General features: G+C 38.8%; 6 protein-coding genes across 6 annotated transcripts; 3 read left to right on the forward strand and 3 right to left on the reverse strand.

The window, feature by feature from the left end:
* Positions 1–607: 607 nt before the first annotated feature.
* Positions 608–5,539, forward strand: LOC137749250 (protein FAR1-RELATED SEQUENCE 8-like). The gene is made up of 3 exons (XM_068489354.1): positions 608–755; positions 2,172–4,498; positions 5,234–5,539. The coding sequence occupies exons 1-2, from the start codon at positions 687–689 to the stop codon at positions 4,335–4,337; spliced, it is 2,235 nt and encodes a 744-aa protein (XP_068345455.1). The 5' UTR covers positions 608–686; the 3' UTR covers positions 4,338–4,498; positions 5,234–5,539.
* A 623-nt stretch (positions 5,540–6,162) lies between these two features.
* Positions 6,163–9,341, forward strand: LOC137749252 (protein FAR1-RELATED SEQUENCE 6-like). Its single transcript, XM_068489356.1, has 2 exons — positions 6,163–6,341; positions 7,160–9,341. Exon 2 carries the CDS (start codon positions 7,160–7,162, stop codon positions 9,161–9,163), a length of 2,004 nt encoding a protein of 667 aa, XP_068345457.1. The 5' UTR covers positions 6,163–6,341; the 3' UTR covers positions 9,164–9,341.
* Positions 9,342–10,423: 1,082 nt separating this feature from the next.
* Positions 10,424–13,266, forward strand: LOC137749251 (protein FAR1-RELATED SEQUENCE 6-like). Its single transcript, XM_068489355.1, has 2 exons — positions 10,424–10,587; positions 10,968–13,266. Exon 2 carries the CDS (start codon positions 11,011–11,013, stop codon positions 13,015–13,017), a length of 2,007 nt encoding a protein of 668 aa, XP_068345456.1. The 5' UTR covers positions 10,424–10,587; positions 10,968–11,010; the 3' UTR covers positions 13,018–13,266.
* Positions 13,267–13,551: 285 nt separating this feature from the next.
* LOC137749253 (uncharacterized) lies at positions 13,552–15,893 on the reverse strand. The gene is made up of 2 exons (XM_068489357.1): positions 15,793–15,893; positions 13,552–14,771 (listed from the first exon to the last, which is right to left on the reverse strand). The coding sequence occupies exon 2, from the start codon at positions 14,724–14,726 to the stop codon at positions 13,767–13,769; it is 960 nt and encodes a 319-aa protein (XP_068345458.1). The 5' UTR covers positions 14,727–14,771; positions 15,793–15,893; the 3' UTR covers positions 13,552–13,766.
* A 512-nt stretch (positions 15,894–16,405) lies between these two features.
* Positions 16,406–18,879, reverse strand: LOC137709334 (putative pentatricopeptide repeat-containing protein At3g15930). The gene has a single exon (XM_068448419.1). It carries the CDS (start codon positions 18,868–18,870, stop codon positions 16,600–16,602), a length of 2,271 nt encoding a protein of 756 aa, XP_068304520.1. The 5' UTR covers positions 18,871–18,879; the 3' UTR covers positions 16,406–16,599.
* A 78-nt stretch (positions 18,880–18,957) lies between these two features.
* LOC137709335 (zinc finger BED domain-containing protein DAYSLEEPER-like) lies at positions 18,958–23,454 on the reverse strand. Its single transcript, XM_068448420.1, has 2 exons — positions 23,189–23,454; positions 18,958–21,393 (listed from the first exon to the last, which is right to left on the reverse strand). Exon 2 carries the CDS (start codon positions 21,369–21,371, stop codon positions 19,332–19,334), a length of 2,040 nt encoding a protein of 679 aa, XP_068304521.1. The 5' UTR covers positions 21,372–21,393; positions 23,189–23,454; the 3' UTR covers positions 18,958–19,331.
* Between the last annotated feature and the right edge of the window lie 914 nt (positions 23,455–24,368).

Below are 24,368 nucleotides of genomic sequence, written 5' to 3' on the forward strand. Positions count from 1 at the left end.
ATTAATCTCTGCCGTTAGATATAAAAAAATTTGAATTCCAACGCTTCAGATTGTGCCACGTGTCACAACGGTAACTTTTCAGATTTTTAAAACTATTTTTTCATTTATTTTTTAATTTATAAAGCATTTTAATATCCACCGTTGATCTCAGATCGAACGGTGGATATTAAATCTGACTTTTTTTTTTTTTTACCGTTGAGATCTAACGGTCCACATTAAGTGACCGTTAGGATCTAACGCACCGTGGGAAGCCACGTGGCTTCCCAACGGTAACTGACAATTACTTTTTTAAATTTTTTTTGTGTCGGCGACGCGCCCCCACGTGTGGGTGGGGTGCACGCGCCTGACACAAAAAAATTTAAATAATGCGCTGACGCCACCTTAGCGTCAGCCTTGCGTCAACCCCACCTCGGACTCAAGGCCTGGCAATCCCTCACGGGCCTGGCCCTCGGGCCTCCCCCTGCCTTCGGCCTCCCCCACGCTGGAGCATCACCACCGGCCCTCGGGCCATTGTTTTGGAGCCCTTCCCCCGAGCAAAACCCCACGCTGGGGATGCTCTAACGGAAAAACAAAAAATAGATTTAAAAAAAAAAAACCAAATAAAAAGGAGCGGTCCCAGCAGTTGAGGGCAAACTAAGGTCACACAACTTTGACATAAGGCGAGCTGAAAGCTCTCCGCTAAAACCATGAACGGCGATGGCTCTTTCTCTCCGATCGTCCAGGGTTTGTCAGCAGACCATGACATCCACATCACCGTAAGTTTCCTCTGTCAGATCATCTTCTTCGCCGACTCTTCTAACAATCTCTCTTACATTGTTCACTCTCTGTTTGATTTGTAACAAGATTAGGGTTCAGAAGTTGAAATTGGAAGTAAAGTTGGGTCATTTTTTTCAAATTTGTTTGAACAACATTTGGGATTTAGAATTTGAAATTTGTTTTGTGGTATAGGATTGGGCACTAAAAAATTTTTGAATTTCAGGTCATAAGCAATTGAGCAGTATAATTGGAACTCTAATTTGTGAGTTATTTGGGTATTATGACAATTTTGTTAGTTTGGGGAGTCGAATCGTAAGGCCTAAGATTTTATTGAACTTGTTCATGAATACTGTATGTGCCAAGTAGTGGAGCAAGTAAAATCATACACTTTGGAAGAGGGGGAGAGGAGGGTAACAAGGAATGTGGGTGACATGTAAAGTTCTTAATGATGGTTGAGCAAACGCTATTTGAGCTACTGAAAGAAGCACTGCTGAGTAAAAGCGCTTTATAGAGAAGCATGAGGTGTGTGGTTTAGTGAATTGAGCTGATTGTATCTGCAGATTGAGCTCTGCCTGAACAAACCTTGTAGGTAGTTGGGGAGGTAATAATAAAAGCTTGTTAGGAAACAACCTGCGATAAGTTAATCAATTAAGTTTTGGAATTAGGTCCAGATAAGTGTTAGTATATTACACACAAGAAACTTTGGCTCAAACTGACGTAATGAAGTTTCAAAACTAAAGGATGTTAATGTTAAAATTGGATATTTGGAGCAGTTAATTGAGCTTGGATGGTGAAGCATTAACATATATACTTAGACAGTACGTTAGAAATGTCTGTACTATCAGTGAAGGATGAAGTAAGAGGATGACCATTAGCACACTCAGGTTTGGCTATTAATGGAAGTGGCAAACATGAATGGCCAACATATCAAAATGATGGTTGATAGAATAACAGCAGCAAAAGTAGAAAATGAATATTTAAGGGAGCTCGATACGACAGACAAGAATCCAAATTTTGCATCTGGTCTGTGTACATGTAGAGAATATAGACGGAGAGTACTGATCAACCACACTGAATATTCTGAATTTTTTGAGAAACTATATAAACAATCATAAAGTGAATAAGATTGTGACCTTGCTGTCACTTTGCAACAACAACATGCGTAATTTTTTTCAAAACAAAAGAAAAGCCAAAAAACTATATTTAAGGGTCTATGAAGCATCATAGTTTTGCATATGGTTGGCACGCTATTTATTTTTTATAAGAAACAAGGTGAACAACAGGAACAATGCATAAAAAAGGCAAATAAAGAAACTTGGTTGGCAATCCGTTGCTTCATATTTCTTTGTTATCTTTCATAAATGCTGCTTGTATTTGGAGTATCTTAAGATTTATTGGGTTGTTTGCTATTGCAGATAAAAGAAGGTTCTCCAAACAGTGAGCAACTGCTGGAGGACGAAAACAATGACCTTGAAAATGATTGCGAGCAATTGTTTGAGATTGAAGGCAATGAGGCTGAAAGTGAAAGAGATGATACAAGTGATCAATTTTTTGACATTGAAAGCAATGACCATGAGAATGACCAAGGTGATATCAATGAACAATTATTTGAAATTGAAAGCAATAACCATGAAATCAGCAGGGATGATAGAACGTTAATTGATGATCAAAATGGTGGATCTCAAGAAAAGGACTATCCCCCACCCTTTGTGGGTTTGGAGTTTGATTCATACGATGATGCTTACAATTATTATAATTACTATGCCAAGGCACTTGGGTTTGCCATCAGGGTGAAATCTTCATGGACAAAACGTAACAGCAAAGAAAAGCGTGGTGCAGTGCTCTGTTGCAACTGTGAGGGTTTTAAAACAGTTAAAGAAGCAAACAGTCGCAAGAAAGAAACAAGAACGGGCTGTCTGGCAATGATAAGGTTGAGGTTAGTGGAATCTAACAGATGGAGGGTGGATGAAGTCAAACTTGAACACAACCACTTATTCGATCCTGAAAGAGCTCAGAACTCCAAGTCGCACAAGAGGATGGATTTTGGGGCTAAAAGAAAGATGGAGTCAACCCCTGATGTTGAAGTGCGTACGATCAAGTTATATCGGACACCTGTTGTGGATGCTGTAGGTTATGGAAGCTCAAACTCCAACGAAGGAGAAACAAACAACCAGGTTGATCGGTTCAAGCGATTGAAACTCAAAAAAGGAGATGCTACAGCTATGTACAATTATTTTTGTCGGGCTCAGCTAACTGATCCGAATTTTTTCTATGTGATTGATCTGAATGATGAAGGACATATGAGGAATGTGTTTTGGATTGACTCCAGGTCTAGGGCTGCATACAGTTATTTCAATGACGTGGTTTCATTTGATACTACATGTCTGTCAAACAATTATGAGATTCCACTTGCTGCATTTGTTGGAGTAAATCACCATGGGCAAACTATTTTGCTTGGTTGTTGTTTGCTAGCTGATGAGACACCAGAAACATATACATGGTTATTTAGGGCATGGCTTACATGTATGTCTGGCCGCCCTCCACAAACGATCATCACAAGCCAGTGTAAGGCCCTGCAAAGTGCTATAGCCGAGGTTTTTCCTAGGGCTCATCATCGTCTTTGTTCTTCGCATGTTGTGCAAAGTATTCTTGAGAATATGGGAGCTATACAAGAACATGAGGCATTTCAGCTGATTTTGAGTACGACTGTATATGACTCTGTAAAAGTTGATGAGTTTGAATTGGCTTGGGAAGATATGGTTAAGAGATTCAGGATTAAGGATCGTGAGTTTATTCGAAGTCTGTTTGAAGATCGAGAGCGATGGGTTCCAGCTTACTCAAAAGACACATTTTTTGCTGTGATGCCCAACATTCAAAACGGTGAGTCGACAAACCCATTTTTCCATAGTTATATCCATCCACAAACTTCTTTGGAAGAGTTCCTTAGTGTCTATGATGTAATTTTAGAAAAGAAGCGTCAGGAAGAAGCTCATAATGATCATGAGTCCAGAGAATTGAGTTCAATGTTACGAACAAGATACTATTACGAGGTGCAGCTCTCTAAGTTTTACACAAAAGATGTATTCAGAAAGTTTCAAGATGAGGTTGTGATGATGTCTTCTTGTTTTAGTATAACTCAAGTTCACTCAAATGGACCAATTGTAACCTACATGATCAAAGAACGTGAAGGGGAGGAAATTCTGAGGGGTGTTAGGAACTTTGAAGTCATGTATGACAAAGCGGGAGCAGAAATTCGTTGTATGTGCAGCTGCTTTAATTTAAATGGCTACCTGTGCCGGCATGCCTTGTGTATCCTCAACTATAATGGTGTAGAAGAAATACCGTTTCAGTATATCTTGTCACGATGGAGGAAAGACTTTAAGCGGTTGTATGTTCCAAATCTTGGGAGTAATAATGTTGATATCACGAACCCAGTTCAGTGGTTTGATCATTTGTATAGAAGAGCAATGCAAGTTGTTCAGGAAGGGATGATTTCTCAGGATCATTATATGGTGTCTTGGCAGGCATTCAAAGAGACTCTGAACAAGGTCCGTCTTGTAGCAGACAAGCATGTACAGTAAAAAAATGTGAATATAGCCTTCCGTCATTCTCTCTAGTCCTGGAGAGATGCTATGTAGGAAAGACCAGAGACAAAAAGGCTGGTGATCTGCTGCATGAATTGAAGGTTATAACCAAGGAAGACAACAGAATGTACGGAATTCAAAAGGAAGGATCTCCATAGGTAATTGTGTGCTTTCTCTCCTAGCATTATTATTTGTATGCTTTGAAAAAATTCAAGCTAGTTGTTGACGATCTAGTGGTAACCAGTAAGTGGATGCCATCACTCTGCTTGGAGCCTTTACAGAGTTACTTGTACTGATTATACTAGTGAGTAGTGACTAGTGACCCGCCTAAGTTTGTTGTAGAAGTTTTTGGGATCAATAATTTGGCCATCCAAACATGCAAATTAAATATGCCTTTTCTTGGATAATCACTTGTCCCCCTTTTCCTTTTCATTCCCTTTTTGTTTTTAAGCCGTGTTTGTATTACTATTGACTTTATGGCTCGTGGGTTCGTTTAATGCTCTGCAAATAAATTCTCTACCAGGGCTTGTTTTTGTTGGTCTATAAATGTACATAAATTTGAGTCGGACTGCGACCAAGTGTAGAAGTTGTATATAAATGGTTTCCAACTCCATTTGAGTTTGTGTTTGCGATTTGTGATTTTACGGGGCTTTTGAAGACAAAAAGTTCCAGAAGAGTATCCATATTTTTGTTCGTTTAATAGTTCAAAACTATTATCAAATATCTTGATGATGGTAATTATCATCACCGATGTCTTGTATCTGACCGTCTTACTTTCTACTCCACAAAAGAATCATCATCAAATCGTTGAACTCAGAACTTAAAATATGTATTTGGATTGATGAGTGATTAATTTTTCGGCTACATTGCTAACCCTGTGTTATATACTGCAGGTGATTTGGGCAAACGTGCTAGAAGATATGGAAGAAGTCGTTTAACAGTATAGAAGGTGATATACCATAAACACAAAGTGCAGAATCTTAGAATGGATCAAACCATAATCCTACCCTTCTTGCCGATCCTCCGTCGCGTTTAGGGTAACCTGAAGAACGGCGTTCGACGTTTCTGTAAGGTAGTTTGAGCTGACGTTTCTTCGTCTCTGCACTCTTCTTAGCTTCTTCCGTTGTAATTTGAAGATTGTGCAACTACTCTTTTGAACCCTTGTATATTGAAGATTGAGGATTGTTGTTGGATCGTTACCTTTGCTGCTTCTCGTGTTCTCCATCTATTTATTTTTATTTTGAAAAAAATAATGATCCAAAAAAGTACAAATGAAAATAGTTCTTATAAAAAAAGGGTTCGCATTTGCTAAAAAAGTCTATTGGTTGGGAAAGTGAATTATTTGCTTATAAGCACCAAATTACTCTTGCATTTACTCTTTTTCCTCGTCTTCGGATTACGAGCGATATTCTAAACTAATTTATTATGCTAAAAAGTGGAGGGGGGTTGAACAGAAAAAGCCCAACCAAAACTTTTAATGTATTTCTTACGTACCATGAATGTCCCGTAGGTTTTGCTTGCTTAAAATATAAAGATAAAATTTTTTTTTTTTTTTACCTAATTGCTTTGAAGCGTTGATTTTTTTTTTTTTTTTGGCAGAAATTGATGTCATGAAGGGAACAAAAAAAACTTATTGGTGGTTAAGACTTTCCTCTTCAAATTTATTGCATCCCAAGTTTAAACAATATCTTTCATTTTAATGTAAAATATCGCTCGTAAATTAGAAAAAAAAATAAAGAAAGGAATTTTTATTAACCAGGCCCTGCTATGACGTGTCGAAGACTAAAATATACATCTCCACTTGTATTTCAGACTTGAGATGAAAGGGAGACCCAAGTGTAAGAAAACGAAATGCAGGGGAATCCGAACCCCAGAAACAAAATTCTCCTTCGCTTCGACCAGTGAAAAAAGAAGCAGAGTAATTCAGCGCTCTTGTTACAGGCGGACCGGCGAAACCGTTGGCTCGCGGGTTTGTGGATCTTCTCTTTCCGGTCGGAACCCGTAAGTACCCTCGACCAATTGCTCAGGATTTTGTTGTCAATTGCTCGTATTAATTAATTTGAATTTATTGTCGTAGTTTTCTTAGGGCTTGGATTTTTAGTCAAAATCTTCAAGGTTTTGTGAGGAATTTTAGGAGTTGTATGCTTGCAATTTTCTGTTTGGTTCAGTAGAAATTGAGATAAAAAGTTTGAAAATTTTGAAGTTTAAGAGGACAAAATGGTTGTTTTGAGCTGTTCTGAGTGTAGGATTGAGTATTGAACTCAGACTTAATTATGTATTTGGATTGAGTATTTGATTAAATTAAAAAAATTGTTCATATCTTCCATTGTTTTTCTTTCCTGGGTTTTGTGTGATGCGAATGGGGCTTTCGCGTAATACGAAGACAAAGTTCAAATTTTTCAGGTAGAAGTTGATGGTTTTAAGTCCCCTTTGGGTATAGAGAATGATATAGTTCGTTTCCTGACAATTGAATGGAAAAATTATGGTAAAGTTTCAAACTTTGTTTGACAGTTTCTTTTCGGAAGCAATTTTGTGATAACATGACTTGTGACGGTTAAAGTGAGTATGTATTTGTTTGCTCTAGTGATAGTTTGATCATTAGTTGTGTTTGGATTGTTGGCTGGATGGTGTTTTATGTTCGCCGGATATCAATTTTACAGAATTATTTTTTTTATAAAATTAAAGATTATTTTACTCTTTTTGTGAAAGTTGGTCTATTTATTCTAAATTTCTTGGTAGTTGTGAAAGTTGGTCTATTTATTCTAAATTTCTTGGTAGATGGTGTATGGGATTTTTGTAAGGGTTCACTTGTCTTTCAGATGGAAGTAGCCTCTCTTGACGGTGAGCAAGTACCGGATGGTGAGTGCAATGAGATCGTAACTGATGGAGATGGTGTTTTGACCGAATCAGATGTTCAAAATGGTGTCACTGAAGGAAGAAAGGAATTTGTTGCACCTGCAGTGGGAATGGAGTTTGAGTCTTATGATGATGCTTATAATTATTACAACTGCTATGCTAAGGAAGTGGGATTTCGCGTTAGAGTGAAGAATTCATGGTTTAAGAGGAACAGCAGAGAGAAGTATGGTGCCGTGCTTTGTTGCAGCAGCCAGGGTTTCAAAAGAATTAAAGATGTGAACCGTTTGAGAAAGGAAACGAGAACTGGATGCCCTGCAATGATAAGGATGAGATTAGTGGACTCCAAAAGGTGGAGGATACTAGAAGTTACACTTGAGCATAACCACTTGTTAGGTGCTAAAATGTACAAATCAATTAACAAGATGGGAAGCGGAACTAAAAGGAAGTCACAGTCAAGTTCAGATGCAGAAAAACGAACAATTAAGTTGTACCGAGCACTTGTAATAGATTCAGGGGGCAATGGGACCTCAAATTCGAATATAGCAGATGTCAGGACTTTTTCTGATCATCCGGATCAGTTGAACCTTAGAAAAGGTGATACACAAGCAATCTATAATTACCTTTGCCGAATGCAGTTGACCAATCCTAACTTCTTTTACTTGATGGATTTTAACGATGACGGGCTGCTAAGGAATGTGTTCTGGATTGACGCTAGGTGCAGGGCAGCATGTGGTTATTTTGGTGATGTGATATACTTTGACAACACATATTTGTCAAACAAGTATGACATCCCACTTGTGGCGTTTGTAGGGATCAATCACCATGGCCAGGCAGTATTGCTTGGTTGTGCTCTACTTGCTGGGGAGACGACGGAATCTTATACTTGGTTGTTCAAAGCTTGGCTTACATGTGTATCAGGACATTCTCCACAAACAATTATTACTGACAGGTGCAAGGCTTTGCAGAGTGCAATTGCAGAGGTATTTCCAAGATGTCATCATCGTTTTGGTTTATCACACATCATGAAGAAGGTTCCAGAAAAACTGGGAGGGTTGCACAACTATGATGCCATCAGGAAGGCATTGACTAAAGCCATTTATGAAACTCTGAAGGTGATCGAATTCGAAGCAGCCTGGGGGTTCATGGTTCAGCGTTTTGGAGTCGGTGATCATGAGTGGCTTCGATCTTTATATGAAGAACGGCTTTGGTGGGCTCCGGTTTATTTGAAAGAGACATTTTTTGCTGGAATGGCGGCTGCGCGTCCGGGTGAAGCCTTAAGTCCATTTTTTGACAGATATGTACACAAACAAACTCCACTGAAAGAATTTCTTGATAAGTATGAACTGGCTCTCCAAAAGAAGCATAAGGACGAAGCTCTTGCAGATATCGAGTCAAGAAGCTCGAGTCCCACATTGAAAACAAGATGTTCCTTTGAGTTACAGCTTTCAAAAGTTTACACTAGAGAAATATTCGAGAAGTTCCAATTTGAAGTGGAGGAGATGTATTCTTGTCTTAGCACTACACAATTACATGTTGATGGGCCAATCATAATATTCTTGGTCAAGGAGCGTGTTGTCGTCGAGGGAAGTAGGCGAGAGATAAGAGATTATGAAGTCCTGTACAACAGAACAGCCGGTGAGGTTCGTTGCATTTGCAGCTGCTTTAACTTTTACGGGTATTTATGTCGGCATGCATTGTGTGTGCTTAATTATAACGGGGTAGAGGAGATCCCTTCGAAGTACATTTTGCCGCGATGGAAGAAGGATTACAAGCGTTTATATATTCCAGATCAAGGGTCCAGCAATGTTGACGCCACTGACCGCGTGCAATGGTTCAATCAGTTGTATAGAAGTGCCTTGCACATTGTAGAGGAAGGTGTGATTTCTCTTGACCATTACAAAGTAGCATTGCAAGCATTCGAAGAGTCGTTGGATCGGGTTCATGTTGTAGAAGACAAGCATGAATAAATTACCTGTAATGTTAAAGGTTCGAATTTTATGGAAGTAGAAGGGGTAAATGTAGGGTTATTTTCCTCCTCTGTTCCTCAACCGGTTTATGCAGTTGTAGATTCACCCTTTTTTAGGATTGTACAGTGATTGTCAAAGCGATTTTGCACATATTCTAAGCTTGCATTTTCAGGTCCTACTGAAAACATCTTACAAAGGTGAAAAGGGGAAAAGAGAGAGAACCCCTTATATGAAATTGCTTTTAATTCTTCTATGCCTATTTGGAAGTTCTTTTAGATAAAAATAAAAACGTCTTCGGATTACCAAGAGCATTTTTTACAACGTTTAACATGAAAAATTAGAGCTCGTTTGGGAATGCTTGTAAAATTATTGGAAGTGCTTTTAAAGAAAATGTTTATGGGTTTCAAAATCACTTAAATGTTTTCTATAAGAAGCATTAGTTATGTGTTTTTTTGTTGAAAACAAAGTGTTTTTTCAGAATTCAATTGCATTTTTACTAAATATTAGTTTTAAAAATATTTTCACAAAAAATATTTTCAGCAATTTTAAAAGCAATTCCAATGAGCCTTTACTCGGATTAAAAGAAACTGATAATAGAGTCGCCACAAAGACATGAGCCACAAACTTTGACAAAACTAACTGCGGACTGAAGATTAAAGATAGTTTAGTGTCACAAATGATGGATACTTGACCAAACTAGCAAAGTCTTGGCATGGTGCCTAATATTTCAAAGCCCTCTTGCTTCTCATAATCTCCCAGAGTTTTCACCCTTCTTGCTCTCACATATAGATGTATGATAATTGATGGTATGTTTACGAATGAGCTCTCCACACTATTTTACAGCAAATGATGTGAAGTACAAACAAAATGATTCCGTTTGTAATTTGTTATAGGTGAGTTATCCATCGCTGCGTTTGTAGTTTGTTGTAAGCTAATCATCCACCACTTTGGTAGTAATTTATGGTAAGTGAATTGTTGATGACTTTGTCATCCACCGCTTAATTTCTTCTCTTTTCAATGTGTGGGCATCAGATTGGTACAACAAATTACTACTTTTATCCACTAATATTTTGGGAACATTGGTGGTGCAATGAAAGTGCTTTCGGCTGCGTTGTTAGAAAATTAACAAATCATTTTTGAGGGCTCAGAGAAGCGAAAAGAAATATGGATGTTTAAGCCCGATGGCAGCCCAACGAAAGAGGCCCAAACCTTGCACAAAAGGCAAAACCAACGAAATCCCCACAAAGGAAAACACTCGGCTCGCTGAGACAAAGAGATCGCCTTCTCTCTCGACCAGGGGAGTTTCCACCCTTACATTTTCCTTTCTTTTCCATTTTTGCAGGTACAAAAACCATCGCAGCTGAGGAAGATGAAGATTTTAAGAAGCTGAGCAAGTTCTCGTGGGAGGTGGGCACTGAATCCAGGTCCGTGTTATGTAGGCTCAGCTGGGTTTGTAGAGATTTTTTTTTTTTTTTTTTCACCTTTTAGTTTAGTTAAATTTATGTTTGCCAAATATACTAAAGAATTGAACTTTGTTTGGTTTCTGAGAAAATGAAGGAAAATCGAGAAATGGGTTGTTGCCCTTTTCGTTTTTTAAACTTTGAAAGTGAAAAGAAAATATGGGTTGCTGAAAAATACCCAGCTGAAGCTGAATTGGTGATTCTATATAATCTAAAATAGTCAATGGAGGTAGCTGATTGTATTAGGAAATCTTTTGAGAGATTATTCTGCAAGAGTTGGGAAGTGGAGGGCCATGAATTTTGTAGGTTAGGATTAATAGAAATTATTTATGCTTTTTTGTTAGGGTTCCTTATCAGTTGGTGTCTTGGTTTCGTATCAGTTTGAAGATGGATGAAGTTTCACTCAACACTGAGCCTGCGGGCCAGGATGATGCTGATGAATTTGAGATTGAAGGAGACTGCGCAATGACCGATTTTATCAGTCAAACCGGCATTATTCAAGGAGAGAACCCTCTCCCGCCGGTTGTTGGAATGGAATTTGATTCTTATGAGGATGTATATTACTTCTATAATTGCTATGCCAAGCAACAGGGATTCGGGGTTAGAGTCAGCAATACGTGGTACAGAAAAAGCAAGGAAAGATACAGAGGAAAGCTTAGCTGCAGTAGTGCAGGTTTCAAAAAGAAGAGTGAAGCTAATCGCCCGAGGCCAGAAACTAGGACCGGTTGTCCAGCAATGATAAAGTTTAGGTTAATGGACTCCAACAGGTGGAGAGTTATTGAAATTGAGCTTGAGCACAACCACTTGATCAGTCCAGCCAGTGGAAAGTTTTATAAATCCCACAAGGCCATAGGCGTTGGAACTAAAAGAGCGCTGCAGATGGATACTTCTGAAGACGTACAAAAGATCAGGTTGTTTCGAACAGTGATCGTTGATTCTGAGGGTAATGGAAGCATGGATGGTGATGAAGGAGAATCTGGGAATAGAGTTGACTACTCCAGTCAGTTAAAGCTAAAAGAAGGAGATGCCCAAGCCGTTCAGAATCACTTTTCTCGGTTGCAATTAATGGATCCAAACTTCTTTTATGTGGTGGATCTGAATGAGAAGGGATGCTTGAGAAATTTGTTTTGGGCTGACGCGAGGACTAGGGTTGCTTACAGTTATTTTAATGATGTGGTTTCCATTGACACTAAATGCGTGGAAAATAAATTTGAAGTCCCGCTGGTATCATTTATTGGAGTAAATCATCATGGGCAATCGGTGCTGTTAGGTTGCGGTTTAATTGCAAGTGAGACAGTTGAATCCTTTACGTGGTTGTTTAGAGCTTGGCTTACATGCATAATGGGACGCCCTCCGCAAGCCATCATTACTAGTCAGTGCAGAACATTGCAAACTGCCATTTCTGATGTTTTCCCTAGAGCTTCTCATTGCCTTTGCTTATCAAATATAATGCAAAAGGTTCCAGAAATTTTCGGAGGATTGTTCGAGTATGAAGCAATTAAAGAGTCTTTGAGTATAGCTGTTTACCACTCTCTGAGGGTGGAAGAATTTGAAGCAGCTTGGGAGGATATGGTCCAGCACCACGGAATTAGAGATCATAACTGGCTTCAAGCATTATATGAAGATCGGAAGCGGTGGGTTCCAGTATATTTGAAGGATATATTTCTGGCGGGGATGTTCCCGGTCCAACCAAGTGAGGTTGTCTCTTCATTCTTTGAAGAATTTCTGGATAGAGATACTCCTTTGAAGGAGTTTTTGGATAAGTATGATCAAGCTCTGCAAACGCATCATCACCTGGAAGCCTTGGCAGATTTGGATTCAAGAAACTCAAGCTATACGTTGGAATCGAGATGCTATTTTGAGCTGCAACTCTCAAAATTGTACACTAACGACATTCTAAGGAAGTTTGAAAAGGAGGTAGAAGGAATGTACTCTTGTTTTAGCACTAGTCAACTAAATGCTGACGGGCCAGTCAAAACGTACGTAGTGAAGGAACAAACTGAAAGTGATGGAAATCGGAGGGAGACAAAGGACTATGAAGTTTTGTATAATCCATCTGAGATGGAGATCCTTTGTATCTGTGGCATGTTCAACTTGCGAGGATACTTGTGCAGGCATGCACTGTCAGTCCTAAACCAAAACGGAGTGGAGGAAATCCCGGCTCAATATGTTCTTTCGCGATGGAGAAAGGACATCGAGCGGAATTACATTTTTTACCATAGCTGCAGCGGCATTGATATTAATAACCCAGTTCACAGGTATGATCATTTGTACAAATGCATAGTACAAGTCGTGGAAGAAGGGAGGAAATCAGAAGGCCGTTACAAGGTCGCATTAGGGGCGTTGGATGAGATGTTGAAAAAGCTTTGTCTTACAGAGGATCCTGCCCTCTGAGAATCTGAGGTGATGAAATTATGTAGAAACTGAATGGTGCAACACAAAATTAGGGCAGTCTCTGTGTAGCTGGAATTTTGTGTACAATATATATATATACAAAAGCATTCTCTCTGTCATTTTTCTTCATGAAATTCATCGTGTACTTACCCGGTGTTTGGATGCGGAAAGAAAAACTCGTAAAAATCGGAATTTAAGCGTGGAAGTCCATTTCCCTTGTTTGGCAACAACCCTGGAAATCAGCAAATGACAGAATTACGGAACTGAATTTCTGCGAAAATAATCACCATTCTCAAAACCCTAAGCCAGATTACTTTCAAATTTTCCTTGTTAGGCAATTTAAGACATTTATCCCATTCCGAAGCACAGAAATATGGACACGAGCAATAATCTTGCAATACTCTTGGCAAGAAACTGAGCCACCCCCACTCTTATCCTACGCTCACAGACACAATGTACCTGCAATTCTGCAAAATCGGATCTTTATTTTGCCAAACATGTTGAAAGCACAAGACGTTAGATAAATCTTCGAACTTCAACGAAATTTCTTTCCATTTCATCATTTCACGATTCATAAGCAGCACGTAGAGGGATGTGCATGCATACAGAGAAACTGATTCATACAAGGATAGCAAGTAGAGCCACTGAAACGAAAAATCACAAGTCGCTTTCTCAAAGATAATACCAAACTGTCTATTTAAACCCGAGCAGTAAAACTCAACCATGAATGGCAAACCTGCATAACTCCTTTAACCCGATCCTTGGTCAAGTACAGGAAGTCTGCAGTGTAGACTGATGGACTTATCGATTTGATGAGAACCAGGAATGAAAAATTGGAAGATCACTGTCAAGCAAGCACCTTGTGCGGCAATCCCATAGAAAGCGCAGTCCGGTTTAGCCAAGTGGCACTGAAGGCTCTTACCAAAATGCTTCACACTCACTTGCACAGATTGAGCATCACCCCTTAAAATAGCCCTTGCCGACCGAGTCTGAGCGGTCAGATTTCGATCTTCAGATGGAGCATCAGCTTGCTCACCTATGACCAACAGCTTCTGAAACTCTGCACCAAGTGTGATGAGTGTTGTTGAAATCTGAATGTGTAAATCCCCATACTTGCTTATGGTAACATTGAGCAAATCACCAATATGCCTCATCCGATCCACAAAATTTTGCAACTGATTCAGATCGGGAACCTGAACCAGAGTCTGTGGCAAGTCTTGAGCTGCATCAAGAGCAGTTTGAAGTTCCAGAACCTGAGCTCTGGACAAAGGTTTTGAGATTGGTACGTCCTGAATTACCGCAGATTTATAACCCTTGGTCTCGAAAGTAAGGAAAGGCAATGGTTGGGTAGAATTTGGAGGTAGTTTTTTAACCAATCTAATCTGGAGGCGGTTGGCTGTCGGACCATTTCCAAACTCAGTACATATGCTGACACTGCTACGAAGAGCACGGTGGAGAAGAGAGATGTCTACTGTAAAGGCAATGCGGTCCTCATTCTGGCTGGAGATGCGATAGTCATCAAAAAGAGCTTCTTTGCGAAACTGGGCAATGGATTGAATTCCATCACCATTAAGAAGGTTGTGGAGGAAGATAGCATGGTCTCTGTTGAGGAAGAGATGGCATATCTTTCCCATCTTGTCTAGGGCTGGTAGGAACCTCTTTTCCAAAAGATTTACACCATTCTCTGTAAGAAATGCCTTGAACTTCATCTCTTGGTGCGTGTCTGTTCTCGTCTCACTTCTCAGGAAAGATGGCTGAAGGCAAGCCAAGAAGGGGTTAGTACATGCATTCAATACAACAAAATGTGTTTAAATTGCAATCTTAAGATAGTTCTTAAAAATATCTATTCAGACGTCGTAGCAATACTTCCTGTAGACCTGTCTTATCAATGAAACTGTTAATATGTTTCACAATTTTGGATATTGCCTGGATTCATTATCTCAGAAACTACACAGTGGAGCCCAGCAAGTAGCAACAAACTGCACAATTTCGGAAGTCTTACTGTGATATCATAGTTTGGTCAATTTAACCTCACAGATTATGAACTTCTCCCAACTAATTGAGAGTCTTTTAACACGGTACACCATTCACGGTCAGTATCAGTATCAATATACATTAAGGGCCTAGTTACAAAAATTGTCCTAGCACAAAGAAACCCATTTGCTTTCGACTAATCAGGCAGTTACGGTAGAATAAATTTCTACAGAGTCCGATAAGCGCTCTTCTGCATTCTATCTCCGCCTTTTACTCCTCTTTCAATCTATCTATCGTGCATCACACTCCAACAATATTATCTCCTTTTTCTGAATTTTACCACTATTTCTCTTCTCTTCCATGTTTAAGGGTGTCTCCATAAATTAGCAGTAAGCACAAAATGCCCTAAAAATACATATAGCTATAATCTTATACAAAAAACAATAATAAAATCAAATAATCGTCACAAAACCAACCGGAAGAAAAATTTCATTTTCTAAGTGACTCTTAATTTGAAATTCGATTATATATCATTACAAACAATATAGCACACCCGCAGAATCAGGACAGCCAAAATTATATTGAATTACTGACTGACATGGATTTCTCTGAGCTAAGAAGCTAATACACAGATAAAGCTTCATTTATTTAGCTTCTATTTGGGTGCTGAGAAAATTAAGCAGTTTTCGATTCTACTATTTAGTTTCAAGGGCTAGAAATTTAAAGAGAAATCTATTGTTACATTTCCATACATTTTCTAGGGAAACAAACACATCCAGATTTAGGGTTTTCGAATCTAACCTTTTGGAACTTGGGATCCGTCAAAAGATGGGAGGTTTCGCAGTCACCGCTGCCGCTGGACTCCGAGAGACTGGAGGGACTGGACTGGCCTGGCGCCAAAGCTTCTGGTAATTTATATAGGGCTTTGAATTTTACAAAAAATTACGCGTTCCAAAGGCTCCCTTCGTCTAGCGACAAGTCGTTTTGGATATTGACGAGTAAAATGTCGTTGTTAATTTTAAATATGATTACAAATTAGATGGAAACGACAGAGAGGAACAATCTTCTCAAAGCAGCTCTAAGAAAGGTCGGAATAGTTTAAAGTTACTTACCGAGTGCTTGATGAGATTAGAGAAGTTAACTTTAAGAGGAGAAAATTAAAAACTTTCAAAATTTTTAATACGTGTAGCACACTGTGTCAGACTCTAATAACAATGTAACAAAATTATAATATAACATGAGGCCATCCATCATTTTTTTATTAGAAAACTGCACAGAATAACGTGTGTATTCATAGTTTTTCTATGATGAGTGTATTCGTGTTTTTTTTTTCCATTCTATGGTTGTAGTATTGGCTTTTCAAATATTAATAATAATACGAGTATTACTATTTACAGAATCTTTACTTGCCGTGCTGAATATTATATCTTTAATATAGATGAGACTTATAAGTTTCGCACATACAAATTCTCTCTCTGAGACGTATAGGATTTATCAATTAAGAAAGCAAGTTAATCATCAAACATTTGACCTATTCTAATCCTAACTGATTCTCCCGCCCCCTTGGCCGCGTCGGCTAAACTGGCCAAAAGTCCTTTTATCAAACCGTCACCAATAATCTTTACACGAACACGAACCGTGTCTAAAATGGTGGAACCGAGTTCCATCCCTAACAATCACTTCTCTATCATAAACTCTGGAGACCAACTTTGCCATGCTGTGACAATCCACACAGATTCTAAGGTTCTTCATGATTCTAATTGTTGCCCCATCTCCCAAACTAATCATCCCAAATGCCATTGCTAACTTCTCACTATGCCTGCAAACTGCACTCTCTTTATCCTCTTCCCCCACATCAAGGAAAACCTCCGATGTATCCGGCGAATACCCGACAACCTTCAAGTCTTCAATCGTCTTATCCAACTTGGAATAGATTTTTTCGGATTGAGGGTGTGACCGGTCCCCGGCAACAAACTCATGAACATTACCATTCACCTCTATCGAGCTGCAACCAGGCGTCTTCTTGATTCCCCTGTCCATCATCAGTTGTCTTACGTTGCGCAAATTGTCCCATTTACTGCAAGCTGCGTATATATTGCACAAGAGAACATAAACAGAACTGTTGTCGGGCTCCAACTCGAGCATATGTTTAGCTGCAATTTCAGCCAGTTCTGCATCTCTGTGCATTCTACAAGCGCCAAGCAGAGCTCCCCATACAGCTGCATTTGGTTTCATTGGCATGTTCTGTATAACCTCAAAAGCTTCGTTTAGATTCCCTGATCGGCCAAGAAGATCCACCATGCACCCGTAATGTGAAACTTCAGGCTGGATTCCATGTTGGGTGGTCATACTATCGAAAAAGTTCCTTCCTTCAGCTACCATTCCAGAGTGATTACACGCAGAAAGAACACCGATGAAAGTTATCGTGTCGGGAGTTATCGAAGATTCTAGCATTCGAGAGAACACGTCAAGAGCTTCCTTACCATGTCCGTTAACAGCAAGGCCAACAATCACAGCCGTCCATGTAAATTTGTCCCTTTGAAGCATTGCATTAAAGACCTTCAAAGCTTTCTCAACATTTCCACACTTGAAATACATGTCTATTAAAGCATTTCGAACGAATACATCATTCTTGATCTTGTTCTTGTCAATGTAAGTTTTTATCCATTCTCCGAGTTCAAGTGCTCCTAGATGTGCACAGGCTGTTAGAATGCTTACCATAGTGTACTCATCTGGCTTTACATTCGAAGTCTGCATCTGGCGGAAAAGTTCCAGTGCCTCTTTGAACCGATTCACCCGGAGGTACCCATCCATTATTGCAGTCCATGAAATGTAGTCTCTTTCAGGCATCTCATCGAAGTAGCTCCGAGCTAGATCAACTTGTCCAGAACTGGCAAACCCCTTAACAATGGTAGTCCAAGAAATTACATCCTTTGTTTTCATCTTTTCAAAAATCTCAAGTGCAACGTGCATTTCCCCACAAGCTACATACATATCAACCAAAGCATTTCCCAACACCAAATCAGGTTTGATCAGGCAATCCTTGACGTATTTATGAACCTGCTTCCCGGCATCTAAATTCTTCAATTTGGAGCACGCTGATATCACCGAGATGAGTGTAACTGAAGTGGGCAACACTCCTGTTTTCTCCATGTCACTAAAAAGCTTCAAGGATTCATCAAACTTCTTGATTCGATTATACCCAGAAATCATTACATTCCAAGTTGCAACATCCTTCTCGTGAATCATATCAAAAACCCCACGTGCCATATCAATTAGGCCACAAACAGAATACATATGCACCAATGCATTTTGAACAAAAACATTAGTATCAAGTCCATACTTCAACACATGAGCGTGCAACTCTTTGCCACATTCCAGCGCAATTTCACGCGTGAATCCCTTCAACAAGAATGGAAACGTGTAACAGTCGGGCTTAACACTCATCATCTGCATTGCTAAATACAAAGAAACGCCATCTTGAGGGCATCGTATCCGACTATAGCCTCTGATCATGGTGTTCCAAAGAAACGCACCTGGTTCAGAAATTGTGTCGAACACTTGACGGGCATAGTTCACATCACCAAATTCATCAGTACAACAAAACACGATGATTCTGTTACGCACGATCGGGTGCAATGCGACGCCTGTTTTCACTGCTTGGGCATGTATTTGCTTGATGTAGTCCATGGAATTGCAGTTTTCAAAGAGAGCAATTGGTGCTGGGTTTTCGAAAGACTGAAGCTGGGTGTATGTTGGCAAGTGGGTTGGAGTTGCAGATGCCATAGCGATCCTTTTCATGAAGGTCAAAGAGTCATAGACTGACAAGCTTAGAGATGAGAAGATCCAGTGAGTTCTGGAAGCAAGAAAGAACATCATACAAAGAGAAAAAGCATTCCTCTCTACCGCCGGCAGCGTGTTCGCACCGGCACTGACAGGTTATGGAAAATTGGATGGCTTCAACAAATTTATATGCTTGTACTCGAATTATAATTCTACACTACAACGGAGCCTCGACTAAGTGATGAGAGAGATACAAACAGCAGAAAATACCGATGATTACAACAATTCATCATAAAAAGTAGACAGAATCAACTTTCCAAGAACATAGGAAAAATGGAGAAAAAATTATACACCGGAGCAATTTATCTTGCAGCTAAATTACTAACCAATAACGTAAACAGTTGCTATACTACAAGCATAAAAGTTGGAACTGTAAGCATTCTATGACTGTCGGAAAAGCAAAATTTTACTAGCACCGCTGTTTACCATCTAAAAACCACCGAAAAGCGCCCATCAATGATCTACCTAAAGGAAGAAAACAAATGAAACCCATGGCACTAGAATTCCATCTTGACAGCAGCATTAGACTCTTGAAGTGCTGGTGGTTGCGGTAACGGTCCATACTGAATCCAATCCTTGGCGCAGATAAGGGCTTCAAGAGTCGCTGTACCCAATGAAGTCCGGTAACTGTCCATTCTTTTTATTTCGGTGTCAAACACAGCGTCGGGGGCAACAGTAGACACGGGTATTGACAAGATATCGGAAGCCATCCTGGAGAGAGTTGGGTACTTGTGTCTGTTAAGTCTCCACCAACCCAGAACATCAAAGTCTTCCACCCCATCAACCAATAGAAATTCTTCCTCTTCCAGATACTGATCTAGTTCTGACTTCATTTGCTGGCCGCCTGTGATATCAGGCATAAAGAAATCAAAATCTTGCAGCCCATCTGCAGAAGAGAGTAGAATCTCCTGAGATGGTATTTCCGGTAGCTCTGTTTTCATGATGCCGTCGTTCCCTTCTTCTATTGTTATTTCTGGTAGAGTAAGCATTTGCATCATGTATTCAAGGAAGAGATCATGAATACCACCGTCAACAATCCTAATCCATGTTTCGGCATTCTCACCATATATTTCAGAGAAGGTTGACTCTACATGTTTCATTTTGAACCTCGGATCCATAATAACAGCAATTGCTAAAACAAGGCAGCAGTTTTCCCAATACTTGTCAAACTTTTCATACAGAGGTCTGATCAAGTAGCTGACAAAGGGATCATCACTCATGGCCGCATGCATCAATGCCTTCTGAATTTCTGATACTTTTGGAAAGAATGCATTTGCAGAAGGGTATGTTGGGGCAGTTACAATGTTGGCCGCATCGAAAAAATACATTAAGTATGTACATAGAGTTTCTACCTGCTTCCATTCTTCCAACGATATGTTTATGTTATAATCAGGATCATATGTATCCAAGCAAGCAAATACTTCCCTCAATTCACAAGCCGCAACCAGCATATGATATGTTGTGTCCCACTTAGTTAGGTTGTCAACTGAAATGTTCTTCGAGCTAGGAACTTGAAGTTGTTGCTTCAGCTGAACAAACTTTTCTTCACGGGATTCTGAAGTTTTCACATACTTAACGCTTTCACGAACTTTTATGATTGTCCCGCTCAATGCCCTCAGTGCATCTTGTGCAAGACGACTCAGAACACGAGCATAGCAATTTCGTATCAGTAATTGACTGCTGAGCATGTGTGGGTTCTTGACTGAAAGAAGCCCTTTAAGATTTCCAATTATGGTTTCATTCGATAGGGATTGGTCAAGTGTGATGGTAAACAACCGACCTTCCAGATGCCAATCGGACAAGCAGGTCAAAATAGCTTGACTAAAAGTGTCACCTGAATCAGTAGACGGTACCATTACAACATTAAGGATTTGACGATATGAATTCCAGTCACCATCAATGAAGTGTCCTCTCAAGAAAACATAGCCCAGGTTCTGATTTGAAGTCCACAAGTCCACTGTAAGGCTGACTCGTCCAGGAATTCCACTGATATGATTCAGAAGATTCTGCTTTTCTCTATGGTAAATAGCCACACAATCATCTTGAACAGCCTTCAAGCTTACCATATTGAACTGAGGTTGCAGTGTTCGAACAAAACTAATGAATCCTTGTTGTTCCACAATGTGAAGTGGATACTCATGCATAATTATCATCTTAGCAATCTCATGGTTGCAGCGTTCCTGATCAAAAGAAATTTTCGCATATCCAGAATTTGCTCTGGGGCGTCGTTTTGGTGCATCAGTAGCACCAGTCTTGGAGCTTGGCGTAAAGGGAGTCATCTGATTTTTTTGTCGACTTACTGGGCAGATACCCAAGGCAATATGTCGTTTTAGATGGCTTGTGCCTGCCAGCTTTGAACCAGTGATGTAAGCAAAATATTTCTTGCACTGCTTACAGCAAGCCCTAGTATTTCCAACCCCAATAGTTTCAATTGTGAAGTGCTCCCAGACAATAGACTTCTTTCTCCTGCGCTTGTTTGGCTGGGTTTCTGAACTAGGTATGCCATTATTATCAGTTGGGGTCAGAGGAGTATTCATCTTCCAGTAAGCAGGTCCAGTCCTAAAACAGGTCGACATGACCAATAAGTGAATTACAAGATTTCACAAAAAAAAAATATGAAAAAAAAAAACGGTTGATCTAGCAGTAAAGGAAAAACAGACAAATTCAGCATCGGAAAACTTAAATTAAGAAAAGAAAAATAAATTTCACAACAGACACATGTAAGAGGGGTTGGGGACAAACGGCTAAGGCCATATTTCACCTCTTATGACCTGGTAAGCAACTTGGTTATTCCTTCTCACTCACAATCCCAGTCTCATAATCCTAAACATTACACATTATTAAAACTTAAACATTTTCATCTAAAAGCCCAAATTTCCTACTTTTAGACCATGCTAAGTTCCTAATACTAGTCTGACTATGTCAACTATTTTGCCACCATTTTGATTTAAGCAGCAGACATGGCGAGTTTCAGTAACCAATATGTGCAACACTGAGAGTATTCACAGTGAAGGATTGGTCAGTAGAACTATGCATGAAAAATTGAAAATGAATCCACAAGAGCACTTCCCAACAATACAATAGGATTATCCTTTCATCCCACAGCAATGAATTTTCATGAGCATAACTCAACAAAGAAAGAAGCTTTTTTTTTTGGTTATTATATTAAGCTACATCAACAATCAACCCTGAAGTACAGCAGAACAAATCCAACATAAATCGTATGTTTCCTCTGCATGCTTACAATAAAACCAAAAAGTAAATACGTGCCAACTAAATACAGACCAAGGATTTTACCTACATGAACCAAACTACATACAGATGATTTAATTGGAAGTCAGAAAATAGCATATTCTTCTAGTATCAGATAAATCCTATTAAGACTCAACTGAAAAATGCAAAATGCATCACAAAAAGCAGAATAACAAACGACGTAGAAACGGTTCTTGAAACAATAAACATCACCGAAAACATGAACACAACAGTTTAAAGTACATCGTCGTAAATATTTTATCGAGTTACAACATGGTTCATTCTTATGATGCAGCTTCTGCCAACCAAACCACACAACAAAGTGGAATGAAAAGCAAATATAATCGACTATATGTATACACGATGTGTTAAAGTGAATGCAAAACGCAGTGTTTATAACTTTTGAGGCTTTGGATTCAACCGTGAAATGTGTTTCATTATTGGCCTTTAAAAAAATGCCCATTACAGACAGACGCAGCAGTATTACAATTGTCATATTTTTATTTTACAAGTCACAAAACTTCTCCATCCTATAAAAAATTAAAAACCCAGCCCTGCTGCACATGAATTGTACCTAATGCAGCAAGTACAATCTGCTTTATGCTGAAAGCAATTGTACCTTGAAATGTTCAAATAATATTATCATTAAAAACAGATTAAAAAGAGCAATCCGAGGTTACTTTTGAAGTTCACAACTGACAGTAATAGAAAAAAAAAATCCTAATTAAAGAAATTAACTGATAATTGGGGATAATTGGGTCAGCAGCAACCAAAACTATAAGCTTAAACCCTAAAATCACAATTACCCGTAAACACATACAATAAAAACACAATTACCCGTAAACGCATAGATTACACACAGATATACACACATACATACGCACATACACACATACGCGCACATACAGATACAGCCAAAGAAACTGAACAATGGCAAAACCCTAAAAAAATTTAAATTCAAAATTTCGAAGAATGCTAAAGAAATTGAACAAACCCAGAAAGATCAACAGTCCAGAGGCAACTAATAAATCCAGAAAATCAACAAATTCAAGATCCAAAATTTCAAAAAAACTGAAGGAAAAAAAAAAAAAAAAAACCTTACCCTAAATCGCAGCCCCGAAGACGAAGAACCGGCCTCTGCGACACGAAATTTGGAAATTGTTTACCTTCGGGCTAAGAAAAAAAAATAAAAATTTTGAAAATTCGAAGGTTGAAGACGGAGTTGATGGGCTTGAGGTTGAAGGTACAGAGCTTTTTGGGGATAAACCCTAATGGACCTAAACCTCGAGAATTAGGGTTCGGCCTGTGAGGATTTTAGGCTTTTTTGGGGGGTGTTTTTGTGAAAGCGAAGCGAGAAGGAATTATTTATTTAAGTTGCGGCCTTGGGGTCCAATTTATAAAGGGTGCTGCCTCCCCTTGGCTTCTTGCCCAGTTTTTTCTATACTTCAATATTTTACCAATAAAATAAATACTTTAATATTTTTACTTTTTTTTTTTTAAGCAATTAATATTTTTACTTTTTAGCATGTAAACTTCCTTATACTTTCTAAATCACTGATCCTAAATGTTGAATTAAGCATTTAAGAGCAACTCCGCCCCACTACAGGAATAATTACCTGTTAATTAGGGAAAAATTTGTGTAGAACTCGACATGCTACTGAACTTTGCTGAGTGACACTCCGAACCATTCAAAAGTTAAGTTACCATGTGGCAATTTTTAAATATAATTTTTCATTATTGTTTATATTTAAATTACATGTAATTATTTTTTCTATTAATTAATATACCATGAGATTGATCGAATAATTTATTCATTTTTTTTCTATTTCTCCTCCCTCTCGTTTTTTCTTCCCGGACTCTCTGCGGTATGTAGCCTTCTCCCCAAACCATCTTTCCCTTCTTCATATCCAACTATTATGAAATGAAAAATAAAATTCCGGCAAATTTCTTTTTGTTTTTATGAAAAAAGTTGTATGTTCTTTTTTTTTTTTTAAATTATGAGCAATATTTCGTTGAAATTTATTATATATTAGAGAAGTTGTAATTGTTTGTTTCTTGAATTTTGTATCTGGGTTCTTTGTGATATTTCATTGCAATTCCAATCCATTATTTCATCAAAAGAAAACTAACATCCATGACAATTCTAATCCATTATTTCGTCAAAATATATTCCTATAAAAATTTCTAATGAGTCGTTCTTAGAGAGTGGTCAATATGTTCTCACCTTGTACACATGGAACTCTTTATATATTATTACCAAGTCTGAAATTTAAAACCAGTGT

Source organism: Pyrus communis, chromosome 11, assembly GCF_963583255.1.
Source record: "Pyrus communis chromosome 11, drPyrComm1.1, whole genome shotgun sequence".
In the NCBI taxonomy this organism is placed as follows: domain Eukaryota; kingdom Viridiplantae; phylum Streptophyta; class Magnoliopsida; order Rosales; family Rosaceae; genus Pyrus; species Pyrus communis.